The sequence below is a fragment of the Maylandia zebra genome, linkage group LG3 (assembly GCF_041146795.1).
Source record: "Maylandia zebra isolate NMK-2024a linkage group LG3, Mzebra_GT3a, whole genome shotgun sequence".
Lineage (NCBI taxonomy): Eukaryota > Metazoa > Chordata > Actinopteri > Cichliformes > Cichlidae > Maylandia > Maylandia zebra.
The window spans coordinates 4,959,268-4,974,148 of record NC_135169.1 but is presented as its reverse complement, the minus strand read 5'-3'; the positions used below and the strand labels follow the sequence as shown (position 1 = coordinate 4,974,148).

Here is a 14,881-nt window from a genome sequence, read left to right as displayed (position 1 = left end):
TATTGATTCATCTGTTTTAAAAAGCATTCTGTATATTTAGTCCAAGGTTGAGGTTGCCTCCAAGAAGAAGTGTGTCATCTAAGTGTTCAGAGAGCGCACTGAAAAAACCGTGAAAGAATGAGAGATCATCAACATTTGGACCATATACACTTACAATACATAGCTTTTTATCACATATAGATAGTTTAATGATTAGGAATCTGCCCTCCGGATCTATAACTGTATCGAGTACTGTGAAATCAATATATGTATGTATTAAAATTGCTACTCCCCTTTGTCTTTGTCTTTACTCCGTTACATTTACTTGAGTACGTTTTTGAAAAAAATTTACTTTTAAAGTACCTTTGTTGCACGATACTTTTTACTTTTACTTTTACTTTTTAGCCCATCTGAAAGACATTACAGGCCACCAGCTGGACCCTCTGCAGTTTGCCTACCGGGCAAACAGGTCGGTGGATGATGCAGTGAACATGGGGCTGCATTACATCCTGCAACACCTCGACCGCTCGGGAACGTATGCCAGGGTCCTGTTTGTGGACTTTAGTTCGGCTTTTAACACCATTGTGCCTGAACTTCTTTCCTCCAAACTCTCCCAGCTCAGCGTGTCACCAGCTACCTGTCAGTGGATCACCAGCTTCCTGACAGACAGAAAGCAACAAGTGAGGCTGGGGGAGAGCACCTCTGAAACCCGGTCCCTCAGTATTGGTGCCCCTCAAGGATGTGTCCTCTCACCACTACTGTTCTCCCTCTACACTAACGACTGCACCTCCAATAACTCTGCTGTCAAACTCCTAAAGTTTGCAGATGACACCACTGTCATTGGCCTCATTCAAGATGGTGATGAGTCTGCATACCGGCAAGAAGTTGAGCGGCTGGTACTCTGGTGCAGTCAGCACAATCTGGAGCTGAACACTCTTAAGACTGTAGAGATGACAGTGGACTTCAGGAGACATCCCTCAACTCTGCTCCCCCTCACCATATCAGACAGCCCTGTGTCAACTGTGAAGACCTTCAAGTTCCTGGGTTCCTGTGTGTGTGTGTGTGTGTGATTTACATTGCTGTGCTTGAGAGCCACCATCTACCGGAACCAAATTCCCTGTATGTGTCTGCACATATACTTGGCCAATAAACACGATTCTGATGAAAAGTATATTGTTCTAACAATATACCTTTCATGTTTGAACAATATGATATCACGTTCGTACAATATAAATATTATATAGGCTACATCGCAGCTTCAGTCACGGCTTCCATCACTGTTTTTCTTGTCTTTTCCCAGAGTAACAGCCAAACAGGAGGATCTATTGGCTAGCACTGCTTAGCCTTGCACACATTCTTATTTTAAACTTAATCTGGAATTCATTGCAAATTGTTTGTGCGGGATATGAATGACAAGATTTTGTTTTTCTACAAGAGTTGGTAAAAAACATCTCCAGTGTAATCAAATCTTCTTTCCAAACATCTGCAGCTTGGCAGTGTATACAGCACTATAATACCAGACCGAATTCTTTTGAAAACCATACATCTTTCCACAGGTCTCAACTTCATCAGACATCACTGAGACACAGAGCTGGATGAGGCCAGCGCAAACAGCAGCCTAACCGACTAAGATGATGGATCCATGGGGTCAGTAATGCCAGAAGCAGGGGAGCTGGAGAAGTACCTTTCATGTCCATTCACTGGTGGTGTGGATCTATTCCATGGCGTTCCTCACATCAAGAAGCTGTTGATCAAAATCAGTGATCTGCATCTGGAGCTTCTGAAGGACTTCTCAGTCATGCAGGACTCCTGTTCACTGTTAAACAGTTACAGCTTCACAGAAAGAACCTTGAGAGTGTTTTTTTGTAGAATGCATCAGCAGCTGTGGAGAGATGTACTTGAATATCTAATGGTTAAACTTTTCCTAACCTGGAAGCTGGACAAGGACACACACCTCGCGCTTATCATGGGTGTTATATCCTCCGTGCAGCAATTCAACTGAGAACACTTTCTGTTCAAAGGTGATTTGTAGTTTTTATATACTAGGTCCAACTATAAGGAGAAATAAAAATGCAAACAGCAGTATGTATGTTATGAGGCTGATCTGGAATAGTTAAGGGGAACAAACACTGATGAAAGGGGTCAGTTTCACCTATATTGCAAGGACCTTCACTTCCCCTCAGCTGTGGTGAGCATTTGAGCATTTAATTACTCTCCTTAAAAAGTCGATTGAATTCAGCTGGACACAACAGTTTGCAAACATTTCATCACTGTCAGACTGAAGAAATCACTTGGATGAAGGATAGAACAAATTTCCAAGGAAACAACCAGGGGAACTAAACTTTTAGGCACATCCTTGCCTATAATTCATCCATAAAGACATTTTTTTTATGTATACATTATTTTTCAGTTGTTCATCTGACAACAACATCATTGACCCACTTTTGACAAAAAAACAGAAGACACAAATTAAAAGTCAAATTAGAACCTACACACGTTTAGGAAGGCTTAAAACCAAATGAGAGTAAACTGTTTAGTTAATTGCTTATGAGAACAGTTGACTGGAAAACACCTTAATAACTTTTATTTATTAGTATTTGTTCTCGAGTTTTAAAAAGGTTTCTAAAGCTATGTCACAAGTTAGCTATGGTATAATTAGATTTGTATGTATAGTCCAAGTTCCAGCCAGTTTTATATGAATCATCTTTCCTCACAAAACTGATGAAAGATCCGCTTCTTTTAAGTGGCTGCCAGCACCGTCCTTAGTATGTTTTGTTTCCTGCCAGTTTCCGCTGAAGAGTTGTGTTTTTTGGGTTTTTTTACTCTATTATGGGGACCGACAAAAGCCAAGAACAGCTGCTCCTCTTTTATCCAGCCATGTTTTTGTGTTTTATATTATGGCTTATGTTCTGAATCCTTTGTGCTGTTTCGATCATTATAGTTATTATTACCCAGGTTCAGTTATGGCTATTATGGTTTTAGTTCTTAGGTTTTGCTCATTTGTGCTTTCTTTGTGCCTTTCTGTCCTGCTTTTCAGGCCTCTATTTTCTGTCTCCTCAGTCTCTAAGTTTTCATGTATAGAGTTCAGTTGGCGTGTTTCCTGTTTTACTTTGAAGGTCTGTGTCTCATGTCAGTGTGTCTAGTTTTGCTTCCCCTGTCTCGTTAAGTCTGATTTCTCCCAGCTGTGTCTCCCTGATCACTCTCATTTCCCTCGTTACCCCTCAGTGTATTTAAGCCCTGTGTTTCTCTTTGTCAGTGTTGTAATTGCTGTCATACATGTCTGTGCGGTCTGCCTGCTTAGTTTATTTTTGCATCCTCAAGTTTAGTTAAGTTCTCCTAGTGTCCAGAAATAAAGCTGCTTTTTTTGCATTTCAGTTTTGCCTCAGTGTTTCAGTCTGCATTTTTATTGTCCTTTCCTGCCTCCCTGCACACAGACGTGGGGTCCGTTCTTCGTACCTCACTAAGTAAGTTAGCTGGATTTGATTGTTGACAATTTCGCGTGATCTTGGATCGTTCGGTTCTCCGAAGCTCATCCGGGACTTGCTGTCATAGCAACAGATCCGTAAGCGTAAACCTGCTCGGGAGCAGGTTTACTTTATGTAAACAGGATTAGATCGCGGCCACGCAGGTATGTCCGCTTCATGTATCTTACCCACTATTACTACCCAGTGATCTCACATTACTTCATCCAGCTATACTAATCGTCAACAGCAGGTGTGTTCGGAGAACTGGAATAGCGAGCTCAGAGTTAGCGCGATGATTTGATCTTGGATGTAGTAAGCGAGGTACGAAGAACGGACCCCTTGACAAGTCCTTTGTTTTATTTTGCAAGATGGTTATTTGATGCCGCACCTTGCGAATGGAGGGCACCCTTACTCTCTGCAAATGGGCATGAGAAAACTGTTTGGTGCCTATACAATGTAGCACGATGTCGGGGCAACACATCATGCTACATGCATGATGGTTTTATTGTTCAGTTTTCAGCGGTTTTTGTTTTACATTTCAAATATGTGTGCAGCCAGACATCATGTCAGGCTGCAAAAACTGACTCCTAAGAAAAGGGGAGACTGTTGTGTTTCCTCATAGTTTTACACCTGTTGATCCACTTTCTGTCAGCCGCACAAAGAACCTTCAAATCCCTGCAGATTTGTCAGCTGATCATGCCCTATCCTGTGATTGGCTGAGCTTCATGCCTGGAAAAGTTCTTTCACACTGTTCATCCTGGAGCTGCTTTATGTCCATGATCTGAATGGAAACACATCTGCATCATTGTAGCTACAGTCAATGTTTCAGTGTCAGGACTGAAGGTGGAGCTTTGTGCGTGTTGGGCTGAGGCTGAAGCAGTCGCCCCCCCCCCCCCCCCCCCCCCAACGGGAGCGCTCAGGCGTGAAACTAGGAGGAAAGCTGACGTCTTCCTCTTCCCTCAGAAGTGATCTGTGGCTGGTTGGACTTCATTCCACAGATGTGCTTTAACAAAATGTGAAGCTGAACTCTGAGCTGTGACAGTGTGAGCAGTGTGAGAGTGTCAGTAGATGATCAGCAGAGGAAAGTGAAGCTGCTGTGAGCTGATGTCCTGAAGGGCTTTTAAAGAGTCTCTGAGTTTGACAGGAACATGAAGATGTTTGTGGTTTTTGTGATCCTCCTGCACGGTAAGTACACCTTCCTCTCTCTGCTCTCATCATCAGCTTTTCTCTTATCTCGCTCTAAAATGAATGTGTTGAAGTGCAGCAGGTCTTGAGACATGAGAGCCCAGTGAGTTGCGTCAAAGTTCATGACTTGACTGAATCGGTCTGTCACAACGAACGAGCGGGCGCAAGAGCAGGACTGTGCTGACACTGAAAACAAACAATATCACCAGGAGCTATATACAAGGTACAAGTGAAAAGGAGCTCCAGGTAATTCAGGGACAAGGGAGGGAAAACCACACACGCTTATGATCACACTCCAGGGATGAAAACACGGACAGGTCCAGGAAGATCTATATAAAAGAAAACATGACTACAAGTCAGGAAAAGACTAGAGACGAGAATTTACAGGAAATAGCCGGGGCTACACTGACTAGTGTCGTTCAACGATCCAGCAGTCAGAAACACTGAGCTGTCACCTTGAGCAGAGGCTCGAGTGACAAGATAATGAGCAGCAGGTGAGTAATTATTTTCAGGGCACAGGCCTGAGGGTGGAACCCACAACAAGTTCAACCCCAGGGCCCTATTTCAGGAAGCCGGTTTAGTGCAAACTCTGAGTAAGTACACCCTGAGTTAACGAAAACTCTGGGTTTTCAGTTTCACAAAGCGAGTTTAGATTAATCCTGAGTGAGTCACTATGACGACACACTCCGTGAAGCTAACCTGCTCCCTAGCAGGTTTACTACAACTAACCCTGACTGTCTCCGCCCCTTTGTCGGAAACCTGACAGTAGGAAGTGTCAGACATGGCGTGCCCCTTCCTTGAAGAGCCAGTAGATGTTGAAGCCCAAATTCTCCGCAGAGCTCTCCGCCGGGAGAGAGTGATTAGAGCGCGTTTGGACATTTTATCATTTCCTGATGATTTTCTGTGTGAACGTTACCGTTTTTCAGCACAATCTATAATTTATTTGGATAACATCCTCAGGCCTAATATTGCTCATGTGACACATCGCGGACATCCTCTCAGTTCTGTACATATTATTTGTATTGCACTTCGGTTTTTTGCAAACGGGAGCTTTCTGTATAATATTGGTGACGCTGAGCACGTTTCCAAGGCTACCGTCTGTCGGGCAGTCAGGAATGTTACAGTTGCACTGAAACGTCTCCTGTACTCGTCTGTGGTGTTCCCCGGTCATAGACCCACAAGATTTATCAAAGAGGGATGCCACAAAATTGCAGGTATCAGGATGAACAAAACTTAATTTATGATGTGGTGATACTTGAACTACTACTTAAATTTTACATTTATTTTCACAGTTCCCAGGCGTGATTGGCTGTACAGATGGCACTCACATTCCAATCATTGCTCCTTCAGTAAATGAAGGAGACTATGTGAACAGGAAGTCTTTCCACAGCATTAATGTACAGGTACATAGTTCCCTGTAGCATTTCAAACTAACAAATTATTTCATTATAGTAATGGATGCTAATTTGTGTTCTCTGCACTGTGAAGATCATATGTGATGCTGCCAACATTATCACAAATGTGGAAGCCAAGTGGCCAGGCTCTGTGAGTGGTGGTGGTGGAGGACCCCCACCTGTTTTTCGGGCCTCCGCTTTTTTTTCTGTTGGCTATAACAGGCCACATTTGAGCATACAGAGTAAGCAAATATGTACTTGTAATGTGCTCAGATAATTTCAATAAGTGCTTACAGAGGGAAAATTAATGTAGCCTCTAACTGCAATTGATTTACATCGGACAAACAGACCAAGCACTATGGCTCATAATACAATTACACCTTACCTGTTTGGACTATATTTTTATATTTCATTTTTACTTGCTGCCAGGAACGTTTGGGGCCTATTGGGTTGCACCTCCGCTCACATCACATCACAAAATAAAATGTATAAAATAAAAAATAAAATATAATAAAATAACGTGTTAAATGGGTGGAAATCCCTAGATCAATGTTTATATTAACACTCACGCATTGACTCTGTCGGCTTTGTTTTGCCATGCATGCTCCCTTTCTTTTGCAGCTGAGGCTGTGTTACTTTTTTTCCGAAAAATTTGCATGTTATCAGCATATGCTGCCATCAGAATTTCGGCCTCAAGCGCTGTAAAATACATTGACCGCGCCTTCTTTCCCTCCGTCTCCATGGTGACTCGCTTAATCTGTGCTCCACTAATCAGGGCTTTATGTATCCTCGTGCGCGCGCTTAACTTGGGGTTAAAGCAACTCCACGTTGATTGAACTAATTGTTATCAGCCTTTCTGAAACCGAATATTCCGAGTTGGACAGTTCGGGGTTACTCAACCCTGAGTATCGTTTTTCACTCTGAGTTTTCTAAACCGGCTTCCTGAAATAGGGCCCTGCAGAGAAGAGTGAGGGAGAGAGAAAGAAGAGAGAAACAACAACAACAGTGCGATCTCAGAGGTGAACGCCAGGGAGACACGGGAAAGCATGACAGTTTCTGTCAAACACTGGATTAGTTTATCTGGCTGTTTGTCACAGGCAGCTGGAAAACACATGGTCCGATAGTCGTTCCTGTTATACTACTTCATAATCCATGTCAAGTCCTTTGGTTGCTTGAATGTGCAAAGTTCTCTGGAAAACAGTGAAGCTCCATCACCTCCAAACAGTGAGAGCCTCTATGGTTTTTAGATATGCTCTACACTAAAAGATAGAAGATAAAAATATTTCTGTATGGAATATAGATTCCTAATAGCAACAAGATTCCTCCTTGTGAATTAATAAGTAAATATGTCATGTTGCCTTTGTAACATGTTTTGGAGCATTTGTGGACTGTTGGAGTGAAAAACTGTGACTGTCCTGAAGGAGTGTGACTGGTCATCTGTCTTGTCACACAAGATGGAAATTATGGCCTGTGAGGTTTGTTATAATTCTCCAGTTTCTGTGTTACTGACATTGTATCAATAGTTTTTTTGAATTGGGAAAAGAATGCTGTGTATAACTGAAGCTGTTATGCGTTCTTGGGCTACATGGTGTTCTGGTGGTTAGCACTGTTGCCTCTGAGCACAAAGGTCCTGAGTCCAACTCCACTGCTTCTCTGGGGTCTTTTTGTGTGGAGTTTGCATGTTCTCCTCATGTTTACGTCGGTTCCCTATAGGTACTCTGGCTTCCTCCAATGTCCAAAGAAATGCAGTTCATGGTATTAGGTTAATTTGTAATTCATTGGTGTGAACATGTGAATGGTTAGTCCTGGGACAAGCTGGTGATCTGTCCAGGGTGTAACCCCTCCCCCCCGTGACCCTGACTAGGATAAGTGGAATAGGATGGATGAAGATAATGTTGGTTGTATTGCATCTTTTAACTCTGGGTCAAACCCACAACATTCATTTGATTTGTGTTTGTGTTTCTGTCCTTCCAGTTTCCCAGCATGCTCTGGCTGTGGTGGTGGTGGAGGTGAATGAGGGGGAAAGGTCTGTCCTACTATCATGTCTGTACTCAGGTTCTATACCTGAGGACAATCCAACAGTGATGTGGACTCGCAGTGACCTTGATCCCAAATCTGTACACCAACAACGAGAAGAAGGAGACGATCTTACAGGACAAAACCAGCGTTACAGCAGACGCACATCAATGAATCGTTACGCTTTGATCATTAAAGACTTCAGCCTCACTCTGAGGAAACCCACAAAGACTGACAGCGGCAACTACACCTGCTCCATCAGTGCTGGAGGGAAAGAACGAAAACTCAGAGACATCCAGCTGCTGGTCAAAGGTCAGCATCAAATTCTAACACCTGCTGTGATTACATGTCGTATTCAGTACTACAGAGAAAGGTCAGAGGTTAAATGAAAGCAAAGTATTTCTTAAACGGTTTCTGAAGGTCTTGATGAGCCCAGCAGGAACGTTTGTAGACTTGACCTCAGTGAAAACAGCAAAACAAGAGAAGCAAAGCAGAAGAAATTCGTTCTGTGCATGTGCAGATGTGTTTATGTTTACCTCTGGGAGGTTCAGCACACACACATCTGTACATACATTAAACACATTAAAATTTTATGCATGGCCCAACACAAAACTTTTAGAGGCCTTTTGCTGCCACTTCTATGGTTGACACTTTGGTTTCTTGTCTTCTCAGACCAGCAGGTGGAGGTGAAGGTGAGGGAAGGGTCAGAGTCTGTCATCCTGCCCTGCAACACAACACCTGACCTGCCTGAGGACACCACAGTGGAGTGGACTCGCTCTGACCTCGGACTCATCACAGTCCATGAGTATTCTAACAGAAATGATGACCTTATGACTCAGGACGAAGTTTACAGAGACCGAACGATGATGAGTGAAGACCTGCTGAGAACTGGAGACTTCAGTCTGACCCTGAAACACCCCAAAGTGAAAGACACGGGACGATACATCTGCACCATCTACAGGGACAAAGACATCCTGACACAGAAAGTAGTGCTGCAGGTCAAAAGTAGGTGCTGGAGATAAAGGTCAAAGGTCAATACTGTAGACACAGCTTAGAGATTAGAAGTCATTTTGTTTTATGTTTCCCCACAGAACCATTTCCATCCTGGGTCAAAGATCTTCTGGTTCTCCTGTTTGTCTTTGTGATTTTTGGAGGTCTTTTATATTATTTACGTCACTATTACATGTCAGGTAAGAGTCTTTCCTACTACACTACCCATAATACCAGTGGTTAACAGGTGGCCTCTTGACTGTGTTCAGACCAGACACATGAGATCGTGAGATCAAAGAACGAGTCAGGAACAAACTGAGACACAATCTGATTGAGACTAGAAGGCAAGGAGGGCGCAGGGAGGTCATGTGACCATCACAGCTGCTGCTGATGTCATCGTGTTGTGCTTTGTTGTCCTCTCAGATTACCAAGTGGAGGTGGATTCAGGGGTGGCGTCTGTCAAGCTGCCCTGCAAAACTATATTTAAATTCCTAAAACACACTAAAGTGGAGTGGAGGGACAGAAACAACAGGAAGGTCCATGTGTATCAGAACGGCTCTGACCAGCCTGAAAAACAGCACCGGTTTTACAGAAACCGAACAGAGATGAAGAGCACATCTCTGCTGAAACCTGGAGACCTCAGTCTGACCCTGACATATCCCACGGATGACGACAACTTCACCTACACCTGTACCATCTACAGCAGGAAAGGAAACATACTGACAAGGAAAAATGTGCACCTCCATGTCAGAGGTCAGTGCTGCTTATACAGGTCAAAGGTTTTGACACACTAGACTAGACACACTGACATGAGACAAAGACCAAAGTAAAACAGGAAACACACCAACTGAACTCTAGACATGAAAACTGAGGAGACAGAAAATAGAGTCCTAAAAAACAGGACAGAAAGGCACAAAGAAAGCACAAAACATAGTTTTTACCTTGTTTCTCCCCGAATCCCACACAGTGCTCACGTCTGTGGCGTGAATTGTGACAACCCCAACTCCAAATCTGTACAGTGGCTTCTCTCAGTTCCCAATACCTAGTGAGAAAACACATGAATTAAACTGCCAAGCAACACACACACAAAGTTCTCACTAACAAACCCATTGTGAACTCAATGATCCAGCACCGACTGAAGCTCAGCCACTCGCTTAAGTAGAGAGGCAACTGATGAAGGCAATCAGCTGGCTTCAGAGCAGGAACTCTCCTCAGCCTGATGATTCTTGTAATTCTTTCTTCCGGATACACACACTCATGTCCAAACACCTATACACATAAACAGGGACAAGGCTGTGCAGAGATTTTTAAATGGGCGGGTGCTCAAAGTTCAAAAGGGGCACAGAGAAAAGGCCGAATAACAACAACCCGCATTCATCAACAATCTAATATGGAATCACATCATACTATATCACTGTCATCAGGTGGGGACAAGGCAAAGCAAACATATTCCATGTTTACCTGATGGGTACAATGTTGCTCTTGTGGGGTTTCTGCTGCTCCTGCTGTGATAGTGCTGGAGGGCAGGGCTGTGCTGATCCGAGACTGTAGACATTAAATGCAAAGATTGGTGAAGGTGCTTGGAACCATAAGGAAACAAAATAAACTCGGCTCTGCCTGTGACTCAGTTTGCCTCTCTTACTCTTTCATCTCCTCATCTCATCTATCACTCTCCACTCGATGTCCATCTGACAACAAGGCACAGTTTGCTATTGCATTAATCTATTATTTAATTATCCACACTTCACAAATCTTGCACCTAATCCATAACAAAGTAATGATAGACAATGTTCTAGAACTATTCTTACGAAGCATTTATAGACCGTGTTATATCATAAATAATAATTTTTAAAAATCTATACACATAAAACAAACACTAATATAATCTGTTTCTTATTGTGTTTTCTTTAACATACAGTGTGTCTTTTTTAATATCATAATCATAATAATCCATAATTATGCTGATATGCATATCATCATATTGCATATGCAAGTCCCTCAGAAAGGCAGGAAAAGCCCTGTAACTTACTTTAAAACTAAATATGTTCCCTAAAACCGTGGACAGAGCTACAGACCCATGACAGTTGTCTTTTTAACATGTTTTAATACTTTGTATCTTGTTCCATTTAATTTGAACAAGCCTCTTAAAAAGTCGGTGATCACAGTCGGCCTCTCTCGGTTTTTATTACCACTGTTCATTTTAAAGCTCGGTTTTTAAAACCTTACGATGTAACTACAGCCCAGCCCATGCAGCAGTATAATAATGACTAATAATATATTGGAGTGGGCCTGATACTCATGTCCCAGGACAGGCCCATGACAGTGCTGCCATCAAATTGCCTTTCTTTGCTTTGACTCTGTCTCCAACAAGAGGTGAAGCAGATGTTCTTACATTAATGGAATCACTAATACAACAGATCACCTGAAAACGAGTAATGAATTTGCTGAAACAGATGTCTTTATTAATGAATTGTACTGACTAGTCTGTATTTCTCTCAGCTGAGCTGTTTCTGAAAGAAGAACTCGTTCATGTCACAGAACAGACGTCTTTATGACATAATGTATCTGGCATGCAGAGAATCATGTTCATTTAGATGTTGCTGACATTTAAAATTCAGTTTTGCTTTTTATTTTGAAACATTTTTATTTTATTTCAATATTTTTTTAGTCTGAATAAATCAAACTTGCTTGATAGGACAGCTCTCAGGTAACAAGATGGCAAAAAAGTCTTTGACTCTGAAATAAAACAGCAGAGTTCTTTAAGACAGAGCTCTGCTGCTGATTAGACAGAAACCAAATAAGACAGTTTCTGTTCAGTTGAACATGTTTCAGACTGGAACCAGTCAAACTTGATTTCATTGCAAAGATGCCATTTTCTCCATTCAGACAAAACATGTTCAGAGCTGCTTCTGCTGCACAGCTCATGTTGTGTTGTGACTCCTCTCAGTCCCCCAGGTGGAGGTGGATTCAGGGGAGGCATCTGTCCTGCTGCCCTGCAAAACTACTATAAACCTGCCTAAAGATGCTAAAGTGAAGTGGATGACCAGATTCAACAGGAAGGTCCACGTGTATGAGAACGGATCTGGCCAGCTTGAAGATCAGGACAACCATTACAGAGACCGAACACAGATGAATAAAGACCTGCTGAAAACTAGAGACCTCAGTCTGACCCTGAAAGACCCCACAGACTGGGACACAGACATCTACACCTGCACCGTCTGCAACAGGGAGGGGAAAAAAATCCTGATGAAACAAGTGGAGCTGAAAGTCAGAGGTCAGTGCTGCTGCTGGGTGTGAGCTGCAGAAGAAGAAGAGATGATGAGATCTTCATGAACACAAATCTTATTTTGTGCTTTAGACTGTTTATGAAATTTGTTGTCCTTCAGTCTGTCAGGTGGAGGTGGAGGAGGGGGCGGAGTCTGTAGAGCTACCTTTCAAAACCACAAAAGAGCTGCCTGCAGATGCTAAGGTGGTGTGGTGGAACAATGATGACAGGAAGGTCCACGTGTATAAGAACGGCTCTGATCAGCCTGGAGAACAGCACCAGCTTTACAGAGACCGAACAAAGATGAAGAGAAGATCTCTGCTGAAGCCTGGAGACCTCAGTCTGACCCTGAAACAGCCCACAGAGAGAGACAGTGGGAGGTACAGCTGTAGAGTCTACGGGGAGATCAAGAGATACAAAAGAGTGCTGCTCAGAGTCAAAGGTTTGTGTGTGTGTGTGTGTGTGTGTGTGTGTGTGTCTTACTGTGTGTGTGACTGTCTTGTGTCTCCTCTGCAGGGAGAGTTCAGGTCCAGGATCAAACAGGGGACATCAGGAACAGAAGCAGCTCCATTGATCTGACTCCTCTGATGGCTGATCAATCAGTTTGATCTGTGTGTTTGTGCATTTTCTACCTTAAATGTCCTGTATATTGACTGTTACCTGTAATGTCACTTTCTGACCAACAGCTGGCGCTCTTACAAATACCAGATCTGATTTGACTGCAGTTATATCAGAGGACATTTGGCCTCAGTCAGATGTGACTTGTGTCCAGTCACATCTGTCAGTGACCTGTAACACTGATGAATCGCTAATGAATTGATACACATTACGTATTAAGCAGAATATTGGGCTATTATTAATCTGAAGATTGAAGAACTGCTGCTGGAGCTGATGCTCAGTAATAAATAAATACACACAACACAAAATGCTTTTGCAGGTACCATGTATTTAAACAAAATCAAGGAAAAACAAGGGAAGAAAAGGAAAAATGTAAACAATCACCCTTTTCTTTTCTTTTTTTTCGCCTGTCCTGTTTGGTTCTTTTGCCATCAGAATTATTGTCTAAAGGCCAAAAAAGATGCCCAATGCATTTACTTTACCAAATGGACCATCCCGGCCTTGCCGTATTGGTCTATTGATTCACCTTTGCTTTTATTGTTTATTTTATTTTATTTTCACTCGCTACAAACGGGACAGACATGACTGGGGAAAAGAAAAGGGAGAGAGAAAGAGGGACAGAAAAACAGCGGTGAAGAGGAACGATGATAAAGGGCAAAAAACAAAAACCAACAAAACAGACAAAAAAATGCATATATCAACCACCTGGATCACCTGCTGAGAAAGAAAAGAGAAAACAAGCAAAAAAAGAGACCAATATAATAAACAGCATCATCGCGATTATCTATGTGAATATAACAGTAAATACTAAAAATTGAATATTATTGTGCAGTACGTAGGATCGACAGCGCACAGTGCGCTTTGGTTTGACAGTGTGAGCAGTTGTTGGTCGACGTATAACCCATCTTGAACATCCGATGACCTGTATAGTGCACTCTATGTAGTATTTTGTATTGAATTAATTGCAGACTGGGATTTCTAATTAGATGAAAGGTTTTTAAGCAAATCTGAGACCAGAAGTTTTGGTCTAAGTTAACTGATCAATCCGCTTCCCATTTTGCAGTAGGAAGTGATATTGATTCATCTGTTTTAAAAAGCATTCTGTATATTTAGTCCAAGGTTGAGGTTGCCTCCAAGAAGAAGTGTGTCATCTAAGTGTTCAGAGAGCGCACTGAAAAAACCGTGAAAGAATGAGAGATCATCAACATTTGGACCATATACACTTACAATACATAGCTTTTTATCACATATAGATAGTTTAATGATTAGGAATCTGCCCTCCGGATCTATAACTGTATCGAGTACTGTGAAATCAATATATGTATGTATTAAAATTGCTACTCCCCTTTGTCTTTGTCTTTACTCCGTTACATTTACTTGAGTACGTTTTTGAAAAAAATTTACTTTTAAAGTACCTTTGTTGCACGATACTTTTTACTTTTACTTTTACTTTTTAGCCCATCTGAAAGACATTACAGGCCACCAGCTGGACCCTCTGCAGTTTGCCTACCGGGCAAACAGGTCGGTGGATGATGCAGTGAACATGGGGCTGCATTACATCCTGCAACACCTCGACCGCTCGGGAACGTATGCCAGGGTCCTGTTTGTGGACTTTAGTTCGGCTTTTAACACCATTGTGCCTGAACTTCTTTCCTCCAAACTCTCCCAGCTCAGCGTGTCACCAGCTACCTGTCAGTGGATCACCAGCTTCCTGACAGACAGAAAGCAACAAGTGAGGCTGGGGGAGAGCACCTCTGAAACCCGGTCCCTCAGTATTGGTGCCCCTCAAGGATGTGTCCTCTCACCACTACTGTTCTCCCTCTACACTAACGACTGCACCTCCAATAACTCTGCTGTCAAACTCCTAAAGTTTGCAGATGACACCACTGTCATTGGCCTCATTCAAGATGGTGATGAGTCTGCATACCGGCAAGAAGTTGAGCGGCTGGTACTCTGGTGCAGTCAGCACA

General features: G+C 42.6%; 1 protein-coding gene across 1 annotated transcript; it reads left to right on the top strand.

The window, feature by feature from the left end:
- Window positions 1–4,490: 4,490 nt before the first annotated feature.
- LOC143414482 (uncharacterized) lies at window positions 4,491–14,283 on the top strand. Its single transcript, XM_076878925.1, has 8 exons — window positions 4,491–4,628; window positions 7,997–8,350; window positions 8,711–9,043; window positions 9,130–9,228; window positions 9,452–9,781; window positions 11,976–12,302; window positions 12,415–12,735; window positions 12,810–14,283. The coding sequence occupies exons 1-8, from the start codon at window positions 4,592–4,594 to the stop codon at window positions 12,899–12,901; spliced, it is 1,893 nt and encodes a 630-aa protein (XP_076735040.1). The 5' UTR covers window positions 4,491–4,591; the 3' UTR covers window positions 12,902–14,283.
- Window positions 14,284–14,881: the final 598 nt, after the last annotated feature.